Consider the following 18,011-nt stretch of genomic DNA (forward strand, 5'->3'; position numbering starts at 1 on the left):
GGTAAATACAGCTACATACAGTCATGTGAAAAAATCAGACAAATACAACCGCGAAGAACTACAAATATGAGCATACGCTGTGTCAACGAAAACTAAGGCAAAATGCAGAAATAGTGTGTGAAACGCTAAACACACCCTTTTAATGCTTCCATAGGAATTAAGAGTGTAAGTAGCAGCCAGGTGATGCTGATCAAGTGCTTGTAATTAATACATCAGCATCACACAGTAAGTGCGAGCAACTCTAAAAGCAGGGCTTTTGGCTGTTTGTTTGTGTGGAAGCACAATGCCATAGCGGAAAGATATTACGAATGATTAAAAGAGGCTGTCTATCAGTCTGGAAAGGGTTATAAGGCCATCACTGAGCACAGTGAGCTAGATTGGCAACTGCAAAACATTCTAGACAGTTGCCAATCTTGCTGAGAGCAAACGCACTCAGATCGGGCCATTATTGTTCAAAAGGAAAGTATGACTTTTTTGGAAGGGTTGCAGGACAAACGCTCTTTTCTCTAAAATGAACAAAGCAGAACAGCTTAGGTTGGCACGGCTGCATCTGAACAAACCACAAACTTCTGAAGCAACGTCCTTTGACCAGATGAAACCAAAGTAGAGTGTTTGGCCTTAATCCACAATGCCACATTTCTTGAAAACCAAACACAGCATATCAGCACAAATGCCTCATACCAAGTGTTACGCATGGTGGTGGAGGAGCGATTATTTGGCCTTGTTTTGCAGGACCTCGGCATCCTGCTGGGGTTGTGATGAGTCTTTTTTTCTGTGTCTGTCACAGGGATAACACAGAGAGAGGCGGAAAACCGTTCACACTCACAATCTCACCTACGGCCAGTTTAGAATCACCAATTAAACTAACCCCATTCTTGTCTTTGGATGGTGAATGCAAACTCCACTGAGTCCTGCCTGGATTCGAACCCCGGATGTTGTTGCTGTGAGGGGATAGTGCTAGTTCTCGTTAAACAGCCTTATATTAAGACATGCTAAGGACCAGGGATTTTTATTGATCCCTGATTTATAAAGCCTTAGAATTGAAAAGGGTTTACTTTCCTTTTACAGTAAATAAAGATTCAGTGTCTTAAATCTAGTTTGCTGAGTCATTTCAAATACTTAGTTTGGTACGCAGAGCTGAAACCTCTTAAACAAATACTTCTCTGTTTCTTTGATTCTTTAAAATACTGCATCACCAATCATATGACGCTTATCTTGAAATTCCGCCATAATTGATTAGCACCAGTGATGAGTTCCAACAGAGGGGTATTTCTTTCTGACAACAGCTTACCATTTAAAAGGCGGTCATGTTTGCTTTCTCTCTCAGCCCTGTGCCTCCACATCTCTGGGACTTTTCAACATCAGCGAAAACAATTTTTGAGTAGGGATATCACAGTTTTATTTTACTTTGGAAATGCAAGCAATCAGGTAAGTTTTTGTACATCATCACCAGAAAGGGGGGGAAAAGTCTGACGGTAGCTTTTCATTCATCCATCTGAGATAAAGGCTTTAGGTGTCTCACTCCACAGGTCTCTCTTCATCCCCACATGGTCTTCAGATACACGTCTAGATGGGAAGACAGCTATAGTGACGGGGGGCAACACTGGAATAGGAAAAGAGACAGTTAAAGACCTGGCTAGCAGAGGCAAGCAAACAGCGCTGCACATGTAAAGACAGCAAATGCAATGATGAGTAACAAATTTCTTTACAATTGTTGTCATATTCTTTCTCGTCTGCGTGACTCAGTGTACTTGTGAACTTGTGCACTTGAAGCTTCCTGTTCCCGCAAATATAATAAATACAATCAGGTTACTCAAACATAAACTGTCTTTATGATAACGCATAATTCTAATGAACTCATGTATCGGTACTGGTTAATCAAAGGCAGGCAGAGGGATTAAGTTCAAAGCATACTGCCACGACACAAAGACTGCCAAACTGGCCCAGACATATGTGTTGAAATCGTGCTATCTTGTTCAAATGTCAAACATGCATGTACACGCAAACAAGAGGAATTAATCTCCCGTAGGCGCCCGGGTGATCTTGGCGTGCAGAGACATGGCGAAGGGAGAGCAAGCTGCTTGCGACGTCATGAGGGAGGTGAAGGGAGCGAAGGTAGTCACCAGGCAACTGGATCTGGCTGACACCAAATCAATATGCCAGTTTGCTGAGAATATCTACAACAGTGGGTGGCACACGCAACACACACGCGGACTTCGGAGTAGTGCGTGCATTCTTTTTTCCTTCTAAATACTGTGATGGTGGTAACAATTGTCCTGTTTTCACAGCTGAGAAAGCTCTTCACTATCTGATCAACAATGCAGGCGTGGCTGTGTGTCCTTTTGCCAGGACAGTGGATGGAATTGAGATGCAGTTTGGAGTCAATCACTTGGGTAGGAGGAAAAAACACACAAGGTTTAGTTAATGACAAACATGTTAGATTGAAACAGACTTTAGCAAAAGAGCAGATGAGTTGTCAGTCAGCTCCTGTTGTTACTGCTAAATATGTGATCAGTGATCAGTGGTGGCTTAAAACTCCTCACCTTTTTCTCTCCTACCACCCATTTAGGTCATTTCTTCTTGACTTTTCTGCTGCTGGACTTGCTGAAGCACTCGGCCCCATCTCGGGTCATCAACCTGTCATCAGCAGCTCACATCTTTGGCAAGATCCATTTTGATGATCTGAAAGGGGAGAAGGATTACCATCACTTCAGGGCCTACGCACAGAGCAAGCTGGCTAATGTCCTGTTCACCAGAGAGCTGGCCAAAAGGACAGAGGGTAGGGACGCAGAGACTGAAATATTATCTAGTCATTATGTGTCGTCTTTTGCCTGTCTACCTCGCCTTCCTTATGCAAGGAGAAAACTGATCTTATCTCAACAGTGTGAGAGTCCCATGCCTCAACCACAACTGCTCTGGGCGACATCAGAGCACAGGGAAATAAGTTGTGTTAAAGAAATAATTGTTGCCCAGCAAATCACTCCTCGTTCACTAATAATGCTGTCATTTCTTCCCAGATATGAGTCAAGGCTTTCTGTAACTTTTTTTTTCTAAATCAAGTGAAACTATATATTCTGGGTGTTTTACTTTACTGATGTGTCCACTCATGTGTGACTACAAGCTGTTATCAAGGATCTGCTTCATTTCAGGTTGGATAAATAATATTTATACCAATCCCTCCAGTTCTAGGTATCACAGCCTACTCAGTTGACCCCGGCTTCGTGAACACTGACATTTTAAGGTATATAAGGCGCCCTCTTCTGGATATAGTCAAGAACTTCGGGTTTCTGATCAGGACCCCAGCAGAGGGAGCCTACACCACCATCTACTGTACCGTCACTCCTGAGAATCAGCTGGTCACTGGAGGATACTACAGGTCAGCGTGAAAACTATTTACAATTACAGACAAAAACTTGCTTAATCGCTATAAAACAGGTGTGATTAAAGAATCATGAAAGACAAGAGGAGCCATTCATCGATATCATCCGAATAATTCTTAATACACTAATTAATGGGTAATTACTAAAGATCTATGAGTCATTCTGTATAAGTGATTCGTTAGATAATAAATATTTTATAATATGCACCTTTCTTAGAAAGAACAGCGTTATCTGTTCAGTCTCCAAATCGCTCAGCACGACCGGAAAATACTGTATCTCCACCCATGGCTATAATTCACATTTGATACATTTTAAACCGAGTCTGTTGATGGTCATGCAGCCCTGAAGCAATGAGTAACTACCTGAAGTAACGAAAAAGAATAAATTAGAAATGTAATGATCAATGAAGAAAGTGTGGAGTTTGATTAATTTACACGTAATGCACCAAATATTACCTTACAGCTATCCAATTGTGTCTCCATTTTATCTACTATCTTCTAACTATCAGCTGGTTACATTTTAATTATCACATGTTTTAGTGCACTTTATGTTACAGCGATGGAAATGTATAGCTCACTTAAACGATGTGCTTATGTATTGTCCATTCACCCCTTTCCCCACAGTAACTGCTCCAGAGCAGAGAGCTCCAATGCCGGCCAGGATGATGGCACAGCCCTGAAGCTGTGGGTTGTGAGCTGCCACCTGTTGGGCATCCGCTGGAGATAAACTTCACCTTTGATCTGAAGGCTAAGACAAATGTAACAGCTTCCAATAAAGAAACATCCCTGATATAGCATTGTGTGTCCTTGTGTGTCCGTTTGTGAGTGAAAAAAAAAACCAGACTTCCCATTTTTATTAGACTCTTACATCATTAGGATTTTAGCTCTGGCATGCTGCTACATAGTGAAGTGAGGCACGTTTTAACTTTGGGTTTTCCACGTTCTCGGTGGTATCACACACCGCAGTGGTGAATTATCACACTCTCGCCTCAGCTAACCCCATAACTCGAGTCTCTCCGACAGCAGGAGGCGGCAGGAGAGCCGGCTGCTCCCACAGCCTGTAACTTGTGAATCAATTATGCGTCAGCCCGCCCCTGATTGGCCCCGGCACCTATACGCAAAAGAAAACGAGGAGAGGTGGCTGACAGATGAAAAGCACGGAACCCGCTGATAAAGTGTTGTGGCGGAGAAAGGAGCTGTATTGTCGCAGAGGTCCTAAGGTGGAAACCTGTTGCTCTTTGAGGAAGAATGTACTGCAGGTAGGAGAAAAATACATAAAATAGAGCCTGCAGAAAACGTTAAAGGTTAGGTAGCTGGCTCTAATAATACCAGCAGTGTGAGATATTTGAAGATTATCCACTGTGTCACCAGATTTTGCAGAGTGATTTGCGTCGTGGTTTTATTGGTGTTTTTATGCAAATTTTGAAAACGGAAAAAAGAGCTTTGAGCATGAATCTGTTTAGACGACTTGCGCAATTATTCTGGAAACCAACTGATGTAATATACTCTGTTACAGATGCAGTATGTGTAAGTCTGATGTTGAATAGTTAGTATGAGAGCATGTGCTGATTTATAGACTCTTTTGTGTCCAAATAAAGATCAGGTCTTTAAAACTTTAAGGAAAAATATATAATCAATGCTTTTACTTGCCTCTTGTTCAGGGGTGTGTGCTGTAACCACTGGTCTTCTGAGGGGAGGTTAGATGGGAAAACAGTGGTCATCACTGGAGCCAACACTGGTATAGGCAAAGAAACTGCCAAGGACCTGGCAAGAAGAGGTACTGTGCCCAGCTGCGGGTCTTTCTCCATCTGCCTCTGTCTATCAGGTTTTCAGACGTGTGCCTGCCTCTTTAATTTACACTAACTGGCAGGCTGTGACTTACAGTGCATATTCCACTCTGACCTCGTGATTTAAGCACTAAGAACACTTATGTGATTGGGCTAGGTCCAACTTGCTTGGCATACCCAAGTCTATCATGAATCTGAATAAAAATATAGCTAAAAATTTGTGGGTTTTTTGTTTTGTTTTGTTTTTTAATATATATATATTTTTAAATGAGCATCTTGGTTAATGTTTCAATGATTCCAGACGACTGTCAGAAATTGAAGACAGATGAGGCGTCGCAGGGACAGAGGGAGCATTGTGAGGGTCCCCTGCAGGGCCAGACATGAAACAAAGACAGTGCATCTAGCAGTCGTGCACACACATGCACACACACACACACATGCACACACACACACATGCACACAGAGTGAGTAATATGAAAGCTGGTTCTGCATACAAGACTCAGTTTGTTCAGCCATCTGCATCATGACGGACACAGCATGCCACATACACCTTCCTCAGTTTAAGAACAACCAACATGTAATTTTTTTTTTTAAATTTACACTGGCACCAGTATAAAATAACCCATAGTAATAATAATACAACTAGATTCCCAGCCTTAAAACAAAGTAGAAGGAGGCACAGCATCATCTTTCAGTAAACTGGATTACGCAACAATGTGATGACAACATGATTGGATTTTGAAAGATTGATAACGAGAAGCGATTCCTTCAGGTACTGCATCTCAACATTGTCAATCGTTTGTTATGATTTTGATCGAAATTTATTTTATTATTATTATCATTTACTAATTTATTTTACTTTTTGGTCCACGTAATGAGTTGTCAAAGGAAGCTGTCCATGTGAAATTTAATGTTTATGAAGTGAAATCAGGAAAGACTGTTACAATTACATATCATACTGAGTGTGAATAATCAGTCTATGATCAAAACTGACTCAAGCCATTTTTGCTTTTTATTACATACTCAGATGATTTGCGCATGTGAAAAAAAATCATCTGCTGAAAGATCTTGGACGTGACTCTCACTGTTTGTTTACTATTTTATTTAATTGTATGAACTCGGCATCCCTGTTGATGTGGGAATAGTTTGGTCCTCAGGATGGAAACAAAGACGGCAGCAATAGGATGGAGATGCTATATTACAACTAGTTAATGGCTCCCATCTTCTGTAATTACTGGGCGCTGCAGCTATTTTGCATATGTGTGAGTGTGTTTGCAGGAGAGCGTGTGTGTATGTGTGTGTGCATATTTGTGCCTGCATATGGGTGAAAGAAAGGGTGGGTGCATGTGTCCTCAAACCCCCCCTTCTGTGCTCATTAAGAAGAATGCATGGTAATTTGTGTCAGAAGCGAATGAGAACGACACAGTCGAGAGGGTCTTGTGTTTGTTCGAGTGGAGCAGTTGGCTAAATGAGATGCTGAGTAAGAGCTTAGAAAACATTAGAGGACAATCTGAAGAACCCTGAAAGATTAAGGTTCTTCATTTAATGCACTAGCTTGTGCTCTGTGGATCTTACTTTGTAGGTGCACGCATCATCATGGCGTGCAGAGACCTTGAGAGGGCGGAGGAGGCACGGACGGACATTTTGGAAGACACAGGAAATGAGAACGTGGTCATCAGGAAACTTGATCTGTCTGACACCAAGTCCATCAGGGCCTTTGCTGAAGTTGTTATCAATGGTATATGCTTTTTTTTTAAATCCACTTTTCCTTTCAAGAGCATACTTGTATGCCTCTTAAGGAGTAATGGACTCTTCAAGCAAACAGGGCTCACTAATTGCAGGGCTGATGTATAAATCCCTGTTTGTTCAGCTCCTCCACTGCCTCTGCTGCAGATAATTAGAGGCATACTGTAAAAGCATTTGAATTTAAAACCAGTTGTTTTATCAGATATGCAGTTTGTGTGGTTTTTTTGTTTTTTTCTCCAGAGGAAAAACAAGTGAATATCCTGATAAACAACGCAGGCATTATGATGTGTCCCTACTCCAAGACGGTTGATGGGTTTGAAATGCAGCTAGGTGTCAATCACTTGGGTAAGTTACTCTCAGTTTTGTATTGTTCTCTCTGCATTTTTACGCTTCTTTTTTGTTTTGAAATTAAGGCTCATGTTTCATATTTAGAAGCAGTCATTAAATATGTTTACACAGTTTGCTTGGCTACAACTTTTTCTGACAGCTTAGATTTGCCAGTTTACTTTAACGTGAACAGCTGACAGTTACACTGTGCCTCTGACTGAATTTATGCTAAGTTTGCCTGGTGACAGGCATATTTTCATAGTGAAAAAGGTCATTTTAAATCTGGCATTAATAACACATACGCCAATCTGACTGTCTCACCAAGCTAGGACAATGAACTAGAGTTGCTGCTGCCGGTGTTTCCTCCTTTATTGGACCATGGATTCTTCCTAGGTGATGTTTTCCTCCATGTTATTTTTGTCTCAGGCTGACGGAGCGGGAACACTGTGCTCCAGCATGGTCTCCCACACACATATGCAAATACACAGACATGTACAAATATCCAGAAATAAACCTGTGCACTTTGGCACATTCTTTATGTGTTCACATGCTCTTTTAAACAGTGATATTGTTACGCAAAATGGGAATTAATGAAAAAACAGTAAAGAAAAATGCTCTTATTAAGATCAAGAAGAGTCCCTCAACGTTTTGCAAACAAAAAAAGAAAAAGAAAACTTCGTGGCATGCATTGTATTGGGTGACACACTGTTTACCACATCAGCAGGAATAATATCCGGTGATAATGTAAACTTTCTGACTTCTAATGAAGCAGAAAGCTCACAGCAAGGAAGAAGGAGTAGGAAAAAAACCACGAGATTTGCTTGAGATTGCGACTCCTGCGGTTGTAGAGTGCCATTTAAATTGAAAACGAGGGTGGCCAGGTTTGGTCGTCTAAATGGAGTCAGATTTTAGATTGTTCTCAGTCAGGTGGCTGGCTTTTTTATAAACTCCACAGGAAGAGCTACTTTATGTTGCATATGAGAAACAACCACACAAATTCCAGCAACAGGTATACAAGAAGCACAGCTAGTCACTGATGTGATTGGCACAGTTTCCTTATGTGTCTTTTTTGCAAAATAGTAAAACTAATTATATTTGTTAAAAGGGTTATTATACATACACTACACATTAACTGCTGGGTTTGCTTTGTTAATAAATTAACAAGAAAAGGTGTTCTAATTGTTTTCATCAGGTCACGTCCTGCTGACTTACTTACTCTTGGACCTCATCAAGCGTTCTGCTCCGGCCCGTATTGTCGTGGTGGCATCGGTGGCCCATACTTGGACTGGGCTTCGACTGGATGATATCAACAGTGAGAAGAGTTACGATGCCATGAAGGCCTACGGACAGAGCAAACTGGCTAACGTCCTCTTTGCACGCTCACTCGCAAAAAGGTTGCAAGGTGAGCTTTTAGAAAAGGAATATCCAAATGTGCATCATGAGGAATGAAGGCTATAACACATGGGTATCTTACAGCCATAATATGGCCACAGAAATGTGTAAAAGTGGAGCATGTGCAGACATCGTGTAGGCGGGTTTTGCTGAGAGACTCAGAGTCATGGAATCTGACTAATGGGATGAAGTTGTGCTGTTGAGTCAAGGAAGTAGATTTTTTTTTTTTTTTTACATTTTTACATAACAACAGTCTGGCAGCAACAAGCTTAAACTTTCTATTAACGTCACCCTGAGTAACTTGCAGAAATACTTGCCTATGTCAGTACCTGTCTGCCTTCGTACCTACTCATCTGCCAACAGGGTCCCACTTCCACTTGAATGCTCTCTTTAATCCTCCAGGAGTAGAGCTCAGTCCATTAACTCAGAAATAAACTGAAGGTGTTTTAACAAAGGCTAACTTGTCTGTTGTTGTTTTCATTAAAAATAAAAAAACTATATTCACTGTAGGGACTGGTTGAAAAAAATGTTACAAACCTCGCTTAAAATCCCAACATGCACATATAAATAGCAGGTGACAATTGTTAGCACATGTTATTTGGCAGCATTTGTATGTGCTTGCATTTGTGTTGCAGGTACAGGGGTGAGCGTCTTCTCTCTGCACCCAGGGGTGGTTCAGTCTGACCTGTGGAGGCACCAGCACCAATGTATCCAAGTGGCGGTGAAGATCTTCAAGGTTTTTACCAAGACCACAGTGGAGGGAGCGCAGACTACCATTTACTGTGCTGCAGAGCCAGGTCTAGAGAGCCTGAGTGGAGGGTACTTCAGGTACACAGTCCCAGTATTTCAGTTAACCGCAAGAGCTTTTAGAGTGCCGGTGTTACCGTGCCCAGTGTTTCTACCTGGTAATAAAGGAAAAGTTACACTTGATGTAATGTTTTTTCCCCATTTTTTATAAGTTACATAAATGCAGTGCATAGTGTGTAATTCTCATTTTCTGTTTCTTTGTGTGTGCAGTGACTGCGCCCCTGCAAGGTGCTCAAGAACCGCCTCTGATGATGACTTGGCGCAGAAACTGTGGGAGGTCAGCTGTAACATGCTCGGCATCACCTGGCAGTGAAGACACTGTGTGTGAAAACATCATACTTTAAACAGCACTGCTAAGCACTTTTATACATGTATTAATGTTACTGTTTAAAAGAAAAGTAACAGGATTGCTCCAAAGACCATTTTATTTTGTAAATGATCTAAAAAAGCTGTACATTGTATGTTTTGGTGGGAAAAAGTGTTATTAAAAAGTGCATGATGCTTATTTCTGTGAGGGCATATCTTGTTCATTCCAGTCTTGAACAGCGAGATAGAGCAAAGTGTGGATCTGGTTCTGATCAGAAAAACTCAGATCATTATAAATGCTTGCAGTTCTACCTTTCCTCCTAACAGTAGAAAGAACTATTTACAGCATGGACACATATGGTTGTAAGTGTCAGCATGTAAGAGTAACAACTACATTGCAAAATGTTGCTCGTTTGTAACCTATAGACATGTTATGTGATGTGACATGTGTGCTTTGACACTATGACACTGAGATGAGTAGGCTAAGTATAATGAAGAAAGGAAAGAAAAGTCATTATAAAGCAAATGCCAGAATGCTGTTTAGAAATCACATCTTAATCTGCATCACATGAGGGAGGATTTAGTGCCTAAGGAATGTGGAATAAGATAAGCCCATGACCAGTAATCTGTCTGAACAATGTGTGCATTCTGATTTAGATATACAGTCTCTGAAAAAAAGGATCTAGAACCCCTGATTGTAATTTTATGGATTTAAATATGTGATAAATTTAGGGGCCCTAATTCCTTTGTAACTATTTAGTTTTCTTATTTATTTTAATTGTGAAAGTGACTAAATCATTGCCAGTTTGCTGTCTGCTAGAGTGTTTTATCTTTATTAAAGGGGATAAACTTGTTTTTCTATACCTAATTCTAGTCCTCGACTAAAGACTTGTTTATTATCTTGATTGTTTTTCATTTTTCAGTCTATTGCTATTAATGTGTTTCTGGGATGATGGCTACAAATGTTTGCTTGCCCAAATATGTAAATAAAGCACAACTTCGATGGGATATATGATCTTACAGTATCACACCAATCCTCTTTATAGCCAGCTCCATTACATTCATGGATCTTCTTTGAGGTCTTCCTCTCTTCCTTCTGCCTGTCGACTCCAGAAAGTGTAATCGTTAAGAACACCTCCCCGCCTGCAGGGGGCGGTGCAGAGAATGATAACAGCGCATAGAATACAATACGCATGCGCTCCTAAAGTCTACGTCAGCTCTTTCTGTACAAGGGGGTGATTTGTGTCGTAGCTACGTGGCTCTCACTTCTCCGACTTTCTTACTAAACATCACGTAGGAAATAGGTAAGCTAACTGCCGCTTTTAAATACACATGTGTATTTTTCATCAGATAAATGTAACCAACTATAGTTGGGTTGGAACCTTTTGATTTTATTTTACATGTCGAGGTTTATTGCCAACATAACGCTACGTCGCCATAATAGTTAGCATATCTTAGGATAGCGTTAGCTAAAGTCGAGTTTTAATTAAATTAACGTAACATAACTGACTTAAAATCAGCTTCGCATGCTTGTTTTTATCGTGTTTTTTGTTTCTTTCTTAGAAAATGAGAATATATACAGTATATTTATAATAACAAAGTTGTTAAAGCTCGGACAGCTTAAGTCAACGTCAGCACTGAAACCAGTCCCAGCTTTAAGATTGACTTGTGTTGTTTCAGACTAAGCACCATGGATCAGGTTATGCAGTTTGTTGAGCCCGGCCGGCAGTTCGTGAAAGACTCCATCAGGCTCGTTAAGAGGTGCACAAAACCCGACAGAAAAGGTGGGTGGTGTTTCTTTTTATTTATGTCGGCTAGCCTTTGTTTGCTGGAAACGAAAATGAATATATAAATTTGAACCAATTGACTAGCAATTTCCGGATCCAAAGAGCTCAATTCTTTAATAGGGACATTGTATTATTTCCAGTATTTTTAACAATGATTATTTTTGCCCTCACCCAGAATTTCAGAAGATTGCAATGGCCACAGCGATTGGGTTTGCCATCATGGGATTCATTGGTTTCTTTGTCAAGCTCATTCACATCCCCATCAACAACATCATTGTGTAAGTAAACAATTTATGATAAACAGCATCACGCAGACCGTCTCCGAACAATTTTTAGATAATATCGTCTAAAACGTGCTCTCATCTGGCTCACTGATAATTGGGGGGTTAGGGTTTTCCTTTGTATTCCTCTCAATCTGAGTACAGCTGGTCATTCAAAATTAAAGTCAGTGATGACTCTACAGACAATGAGGGTAACTTACTGATCCAGACCCACTTCTCATTATCATCTGCCTTTACTTGTTGTTATCTAAGTTCATCCTCAATTTCACTCAGTACAATATATATGTATTTTTATTTTAAAACTCCTGTAATGTCTTAATTTTATAATGAAAAAATACTGCACTTTGATCCAGAATTTCTGCCATCACCCTTGAATCTTGTGAATCACTATGGCTCTACCATTAATTGTTACAGTCATATGTTATAGCTGCTACTAATACTATATTTCCACAGACAAATTTAACATGATTGCATCTTTTATTTAAGTCTCTGATCAAGTTTCTCTTGTATGTAAATTTCATGAAATGGATGATAAAATGACAAACTCTTCCAGTGATTAATCATTTTTATTACACAAAACACAGGATTTAAAAAGTCACACCAGTACTGTTGGCAGTTGTTTGTGTACAGTAGAAGACAGCATAATAATACTGCTTAGGCTGTTATAAAAAGTGAGAATATGTGAAAAATAAGGTGCATTTGTGTTCTCCAACTTAACATCCCCTTCTCTGTTTTTCCTTCTAGTGGCGGTTAGGTCCTGATCACTCAGACTTCATCTCGTGGGGACAGGAGATGGTGGTGCAGTGTTAACAGCTGGTGTGATTGGGGGGGAGGGGGGATTGTCGGGATGGCATTTTTACATTCTGTGCTCAACATTTATATGTCACTGTGTAAATAAAAATAATTGGAAATCTGATATGTCCCGTCTACTCTATCAACACAGCACCTTTTTGCAGTAGCTTGGTTTTTACCTTTTGTAAATCTGCAATCAAAAGGCACTTTTAATTAGGCGTTCTCAATTTGATTTAATCCATAGAGATTGCTAACAGCCACAGAAGGCAGGCCCATCGTCTTGACCTCAAAGGCACACGCGGGATGCTGCTATGCAAAGGATATCTGGACACACGTAGGCAATAATGTGCAGATATTAAAACAGAATTGTTCATTTTGAATTTAACACTGCAGTGTAGAAGCTCAAGGTAGGAATAGAGTTTAACTGTATAGTGCCACTTCACGTTACCATCAGAGTAGTAATAATTTGGCATTCACGACTATTGTGGTTTGAGTATGTTATTCAAAAGACAGTGGTCACCATGGTTACAGCAAAGAAATTAGCTTTTCAGCATTAGATTTTTCATTTATATCTGAGCGAACAAAAATTAAAAAGCCTGTTCAAATGTGTAAAACCTGAGATTTTTTTTTTCCCGTAGCTGATCTGGAGAAACTAGGTCACAATTCCACATTTTTCACTTCCATTAAGAAAGATTTCTCTTCTTTGTCATTCCCCGTTTTTACCGATGCCCATGCTCCAAAGAAGAGGCTGGTCTGTGGTCACGGTTACGGCCTTCCTGGGCTTTCCGGGGTCAGTGGGCTCATAAGTGTTGGAGGTGCTTACTAGCTTGCCAAACTGCAGGACGTCATTATCTGGACAGAGGAGACAGAAATAACAATTACACACAATACTAATGGCAGACCAAGTGACACCACACTTAATGCTCTTAGGCTGTTCATTATATTGCTGCATGCCAGAGTCTTTTTCTTTTTGAGAAGTGGTCTGGATCAACATGGTCTTGGATAACAATTGTGAGGCAGGGTGGTCCGCATGACTTTGGATTGTGTAAAGCTGTGTGAGGCCACACGTGGTTTTACAGCCAAATCCACAAAGGGTCTTGAATATTCCTACTTTGTGATTACTGCAGTAATCACAGTCATTACAGTTACGTCCTCATTTTAATTGCCAGTAGCAGGGAAGGTAACCACTAGGGTATACAAGTCACATACCACATTTTCTTTTGTTTTGTGATTTTATACACAACAAGCCTTCAGTACTTTCCCAAAAACGACAAATGATTTGACTAAAGCAGCTGTCCAACAGTGTCCTCAAGTGGTCAAATTAGGAAACTCCGTATCCATGCAACCCACTGTAAGACAAATTTTGCCATCTGCTGGTCCTTTATTGGGAACTTATTTAGCCTTTTGCTGTAGAGAACTAAATTCATTTTAGCCTCCTTACACTGACTCCCACTAAGCTTTAGACCTGATCTTAAGAACACAGCAGGGTATGAAGAGGACTGGTGCAAAACCAATCACATTGTTAAGAACATAATACCGCTTTTTACATCTTTATATTTTGCTTTAAAATAATACATACAGTAATTCACTGAAACATGACAAACATAGATGGAAATACAATACATAAGGCAAAAACTGACAAGCTTCAAAGTCACCATCTGCTAGGACCACCTTTCTTGCTTTGTTTACGTACTTCTTAAATGGCATTGGAAGCTCTTCCTTGGATGTCTGCTGACTTTTGTTTATTTTTCTGTGGAGATGATCCCACAGTGCTTTAAACATTTTGCGGCCTGGGCTCTGAGGAGGCCATTTAATCAGTGATAGCGGTCCACTGTGGTTTTCTCTCCAGGTTGGTTCGGGATTGTCATTTTTTCAACATTATTATGCTGAAAAATGAAGCAGATACTTTTCAAATGGTACTGAATGGTGTGTTAACTCCATCAGTTTTAACAAGATCTCCAACACCACTGTATGAAATGCAGCAGCACCAAACCATGACAATGCTGCCTCTGTGTTTTACTGATGGCCGTAAACACTCACTGTTCACCTCTCTCGTGACGACCTCCACATGCTGCCAATGATTTGAGCCAAACAAATCATCATGCCATGATTTTCAGTCCAATTCTTGTGTAATTTGGCATACCTCAGCCTTCTCTCTGTGTTTCAATTCATTAAGAATGGCTTCTTGACAGCCACCCTTCCCCTGAGACCATGTCTAATGATGTTTTTGACAAACAGTAGAAGGTCCTGATGGGTCTTTCAGGTCCTGTGTCAGATCTTTGCTGGATAATTTCCTGTCTCTTAAGGACATGGCTGTCAGACACTGATCATCTGCTGTACATAGTTCTTTAGTCTTGCCAATTCTTCTTTTGTCCTCCACTTGTCCAGATTTTTACCTCTTTTTTTTTAAAGAATGTACTGCACACCACCATGAGATATATAAAGGTTTTCTGCTAAGGGCTCTTTGTGAATCACCTGGCTAGTGCAAAAAAAATTATTTTATGCTTATCAAACTGTCATCTTTGGTATTTTTTTCACAGATTCAGCTACAGAAATCCAAACAAATTGTGTGTTTAAGCAGGCTAGTAATAAAATGTCTAAAGATAAATGTTTAAATTGATTCTTTGCTCACTCGTCTGTTACATGTAAACATAAAACTGGTTATTAAATAGAGTTAGGTGCTTTTCTTAGGTTTAAATGAGAAGCACTCCTTCGAAAATGGTCAGGTAAAAGGACTGGACTGAAAATGAGAGAAAAAGTAGCCGATGTCAAAAAACAAAACAAAAAAACATTTGAAAGACCCCAAGAAAGCCTGGATAACTACTGGATCCAGACCGCTTTCACAATAAATGAATAAATAACAACAGTCTGTCTCACTGGAAGGAAAATGTGAGGGGTGGCTCAAGACTTTTGCACAGTACTGTGAATATTAATCTAGGCAAAATAACAAATCACTGATCATGCTTCAATAGCCCCGAATGGCAAAAAATGTGAATTTGCACGTCACTTTTTCCATTAAGCGTTACATTTATTTACGCTGCATTAGCTCTGAACAAGCTGAGCTGACAAACACTGAGGGAATGGAGCTATTCAGTCGTGTCTAATATGAAAAGGCTACGCTCACGGTAGGAGATTTACACCTGGGGCTTTTTGTTATTTCCTTACTTTTAGCTGGTACTGTGTCCTTAACATCTGCAGCAAATTAACTACTTAAGAAATTTCTGAACCTTCAGTTTAGTAAATTTGCAAAAATTTACTTCAGTTGTGTTAATGAAGGAAAAACAGTTAATGTGGTTTTAAGATCTGAATGGAGGAAGGTTTTTTTTTCCTTTTGGAAAGCTTTGACCCGTTCATGTCTGAACACTTTCACAAAGCAAGACACAGCAGCCTCTCTTTTTTTTTTAATTTCCATTTGTTTTTGGTTTCTTAAATCCATCTTTATTTAATTCTCTGCTTTGCCTGCTTGGTGTCAAGTGTGCTATGATCAGTGTTTAAGAGTAAGTTGGAGGATGAGTTCTCATTAGTACTATAAATCACACTGCAAGCAGGTCTTTCTTTTTTCCTTGGGAAATTATTTCTGCTCTATTAAAATATCGATTTTAGAATTTTGTGGAAGCAAAACTGCCTTAACTTCAAAAAGCAGCAACCTCCAAAGTCTCGCTGACAAGAAAACATGCAAACATGATATACTTAAGTGAAAGAGCTAAACAGCACCTTGCAAACCACATTGATTTTTTTTTTTTTTTGCCTGTCCCGTTTGGCTCTTTTGCCATCAGAATTGTTGTCTAAAGGCAAAGAAAGATGCCCAACGGATTTACTTTACCAAATGGACCATCCCAGCCATCCCATTTGATTCACCTTTTATTGTTTATTTTATTTTCACTTGCTGAATACGGGACAGACTTGACTGGAGGAAAGAAGGGGAGAAAGAAAGAGGGAAAGAGAAACAGCTGAGAAGAGGGACGGGGGAGAAGGGCAAAAGACAAAAACCAACAGAACGGGCAGAGAAAAAAAATGCATATATCAATCACCTGGATCACCTGCTGAGAAAGAAAAAAGAAAACAAGCAGAAGAGAACAAGAGTAATAGAATAAACAACATCACAATGATATATGGGAATATGACAGTAAATACTAAATATTAAACATTATTGTGCAGCACATAAGATCAACAGAACACAGTGTGCTTTGAGGTAGGAGCCAAAAAGGGTGTAGTTTGTGGGTGTGATCACCCGTGTGTACACCTGTGAGCATGGACGCGCTTGTTTTTTTAAAAGGTTCCTTCATGTAATAATCTGCTAGAGGGTGTGGGGGGGCCACAGCCCCGTCCTCCAGGGCATGAAGCAGGTATAGAGGAGATCAAAACTCCAGACATCCAGAGGCCCCCATAACACAAGAGACCAAGGAAGACCAACAGAGGGGCAGCCGCGCCACTGTCCCAGAAAGAGCTGAGGAGAGTCCCAGATGAGGGCTCACTCAGCAGCCACGGAGCAGAAGCCAGGGGGAGTTGCAGTGACGCGCCCGGCAGCCAGCTGCACCTGAGTGACCGAGCCCCAGGCCGAGAGGCCGGGGGCACCCCACCTCCGAAGTGGCCCGAGCGAGCCCCAGGCTCTAGGCCCCGATAAGCGGCCGCCAAGGAGTGAGCCGGTGTGTACCTGGACGCCCATCCCCGGACACAAAGAACCACCAACGCACCGACGTCTGAGGGAGTCCACCACTGGCAGGGGAAGTGGTGGTAGGGGGAGATAGGCCTCCAAACCTTGGAGGGCCTGAGATGTCCCCAGAGAGGTGGCGCCTGACACCCAACCTGACATATAGACACAGAAATACAGGCACACACAGATACAAACATCCATTCCCACCCTCATGCTCTCATATGCACTTACTCCACACTCAACCAACGTGGAGACAGACATAAAAAGACGTTGTACACACGATCACACTCCCCAAGCGTACTCTACAAACCGGGTCTAGGTACCCTTGCCCCTGGAGGGGGGAACTGCACCCAGACCCAGGTGGTGTTACCCTTTTCCCTGCGGTGGGGGGAGGCAGACCGCCCCGACTCCGCAGCAGCAAGGAGGCCCCACACTCCAGACTGCAGTCAGACGGCCAACTCCTCCTCCTAGCCCCCCCGCTCCAGCAGGTCGCAGAGAACGGGGGTGAGAGAAGACTCCAAACCTCCCTCCACCCGCTCATTGTAGTGTTGATGCATGTGTGTTCTAAGGTGCATTTAAAACCCAGGAGGGCATGGAGCTACCTGCCAGAGAGCAGCAGGTAAGCGCATGGTCCCTCCTGCTAGCCCTCAATGTCTACGTGTATTCAAAATTGAGAGGTGGGCGACGACGCCAGGGGTGAGGTGTACACCCTGATGGTACTCTGGATTCCGTGTATCGTGCCCACCCCCAAGA

General features: G+C 41.2%; 4 protein-coding genes and 1 long non-coding RNA gene across 8 annotated transcripts in view; 3 read left to right on the forward strand and 2 right to left on the reverse strand.

Moving 5' to 3' along the window:
• Positions 1-1,309: 1,309 nt before the first annotated feature.
• si:dkey-73n8.3 (retinol dehydrogenase 11) lies at positions 1,310-4,177 on the forward strand. The gene is made up of 7 exons (XM_004546534.3): positions 1,310-1,428; positions 1,530-1,645; positions 2,030-2,185; positions 2,289-2,393; positions 2,570-2,779; positions 3,184-3,376; positions 4,004-4,177. Exons 1-7 carry the CDS (start codon positions 1,415-1,417, stop codon positions 4,104-4,106), a joined length of 897 nt encoding a protein of 298 aa, XP_004546591.1. The 5' UTR covers positions 1,310-1,414; the 3' UTR covers positions 4,107-4,177.
• On the reverse strand, positions 1,530-5,168 carry LOC143420291 (uncharacterized). Its single transcript, XR_013100108.1, has 3 exons — positions 5,030-5,168; positions 2,544-2,682; positions 1,530-1,603 (listed from the first exon to the last, which is right to left on the reverse strand). It is a non-coding gene; the product is annotated as an uncharacterized LOC143420291 (long non-coding RNA).
• zgc:112332 (retinol dehydrogenase 12) lies at positions 4,522-9,943 on the forward strand. The gene is made up of 7 exons (XM_004546535.3): positions 4,522-4,638; positions 5,041-5,156; positions 6,749-6,904; positions 7,153-7,257; positions 8,432-8,641; positions 9,267-9,459; positions 9,649-9,943. The coding sequence occupies exons 1-7, from the start codon at positions 4,628-4,630 to the stop codon at positions 9,749-9,751; spliced, it is 894 nt and encodes a 297-aa protein (XP_004546592.2). The 5' UTR covers positions 4,522-4,627; the 3' UTR covers positions 9,752-9,943.
• A 955-nt stretch (positions 9,944-10,898) lies between these two features.
• On the forward strand, positions 10,899-12,728 carry sec61g (SEC61 translocon subunit gamma). Its single transcript, XM_004546538.3, has 4 exons — positions 10,899-11,048; positions 11,425-11,528; positions 11,707-11,809; positions 12,557-12,728. The coding sequence occupies exons 2-4, from the start codon at positions 11,435-11,437 to the stop codon at positions 12,564-12,566; spliced, it is 207 nt and encodes a 68-aa protein (XP_004546595.1). The 5' UTR covers positions 10,899-11,048; positions 11,425-11,434; the 3' UTR covers positions 12,567-12,728.
• The window catches only part of tpk1 (thiamin pyrophosphokinase 1), a 101,299-nt gene continuing 95,647 nt past the window's right edge, over positions 12,360-18,011 (reverse strand). For all 4 annotated transcript variants that reach the window (XM_004546536.5, XM_076888094.1, XM_076888095.1 and 1 more), the window contains exon 9: positions 12,360-13,456. In XM_004546536.5, coding sequence (XP_004546593.1) covers positions 13,311-13,456 — 146 coding nt within the window. In that variant the 3' untranslated portion in view covers positions 12,360-13,310. The remainder of the gene's footprint in view (positions 13,457-18,011) is intronic.

Source organism: Maylandia zebra, linkage group LG9 (genome assembly GCF_041146795.1).
Source record: "Maylandia zebra isolate NMK-2024a linkage group LG9, Mzebra_GT3a, whole genome shotgun sequence".
Taxonomy (NCBI): Eukaryota; Metazoa; Chordata; class Actinopteri; order Cichliformes; family Cichlidae; genus Maylandia; species Maylandia zebra.

Excerpts from the sequence above, each read along its gene's own strand:
- sec61g (XM_004546538.3), top strand. The coding sequence starts at position 11,435 with ATGGATCAGGTTATGCAGTTTGTTGAGCCCGGCCGGCAGTTCGTGAAA. Across the intron at positions 11,529-11,706 it reads CACAAAACCCGACAGAAAAG|AATTTCAGAAGATTGCAATG; the intron begins GTGGGTGGTGTT and ends GCCCTCACCCAG.
- si:dkey-73n8.3 (XM_004546534.3), top strand. Across the intron at positions 1,646-2,029 it reads TAAAGACCTGGCTAGCAGAG|GCGCCCGGGTGATCTTGGCG; the intron begins GCAAGCAAACAG and ends AATCTCCCGTAG. Across the intron at positions 2,780-3,183 it reads GCTGGCCAAAAGGACAGAGG|TTCTAGGTATCACAGCCTAC; the intron begins GTAGGGACGCAG and ends CAATCCCTCCAG.
- zgc:112332 (XM_004546535.3), top strand. Across the intron at positions 6,905-7,152 it reads TGCTGAAGTTGTTATCAATG|AGGAAAAACAAGTGAATATC; the intron begins GTATATGCTTTT and ends TTTTTTCTCCAG. Across the intron at positions 9,460-9,648 it reads CTGAGTGGAGGGTACTTCAG|TGACTGCGCCCCTGCAAGGT; the intron begins GTACACAGTCCC and ends TTGTGTGTGCAG.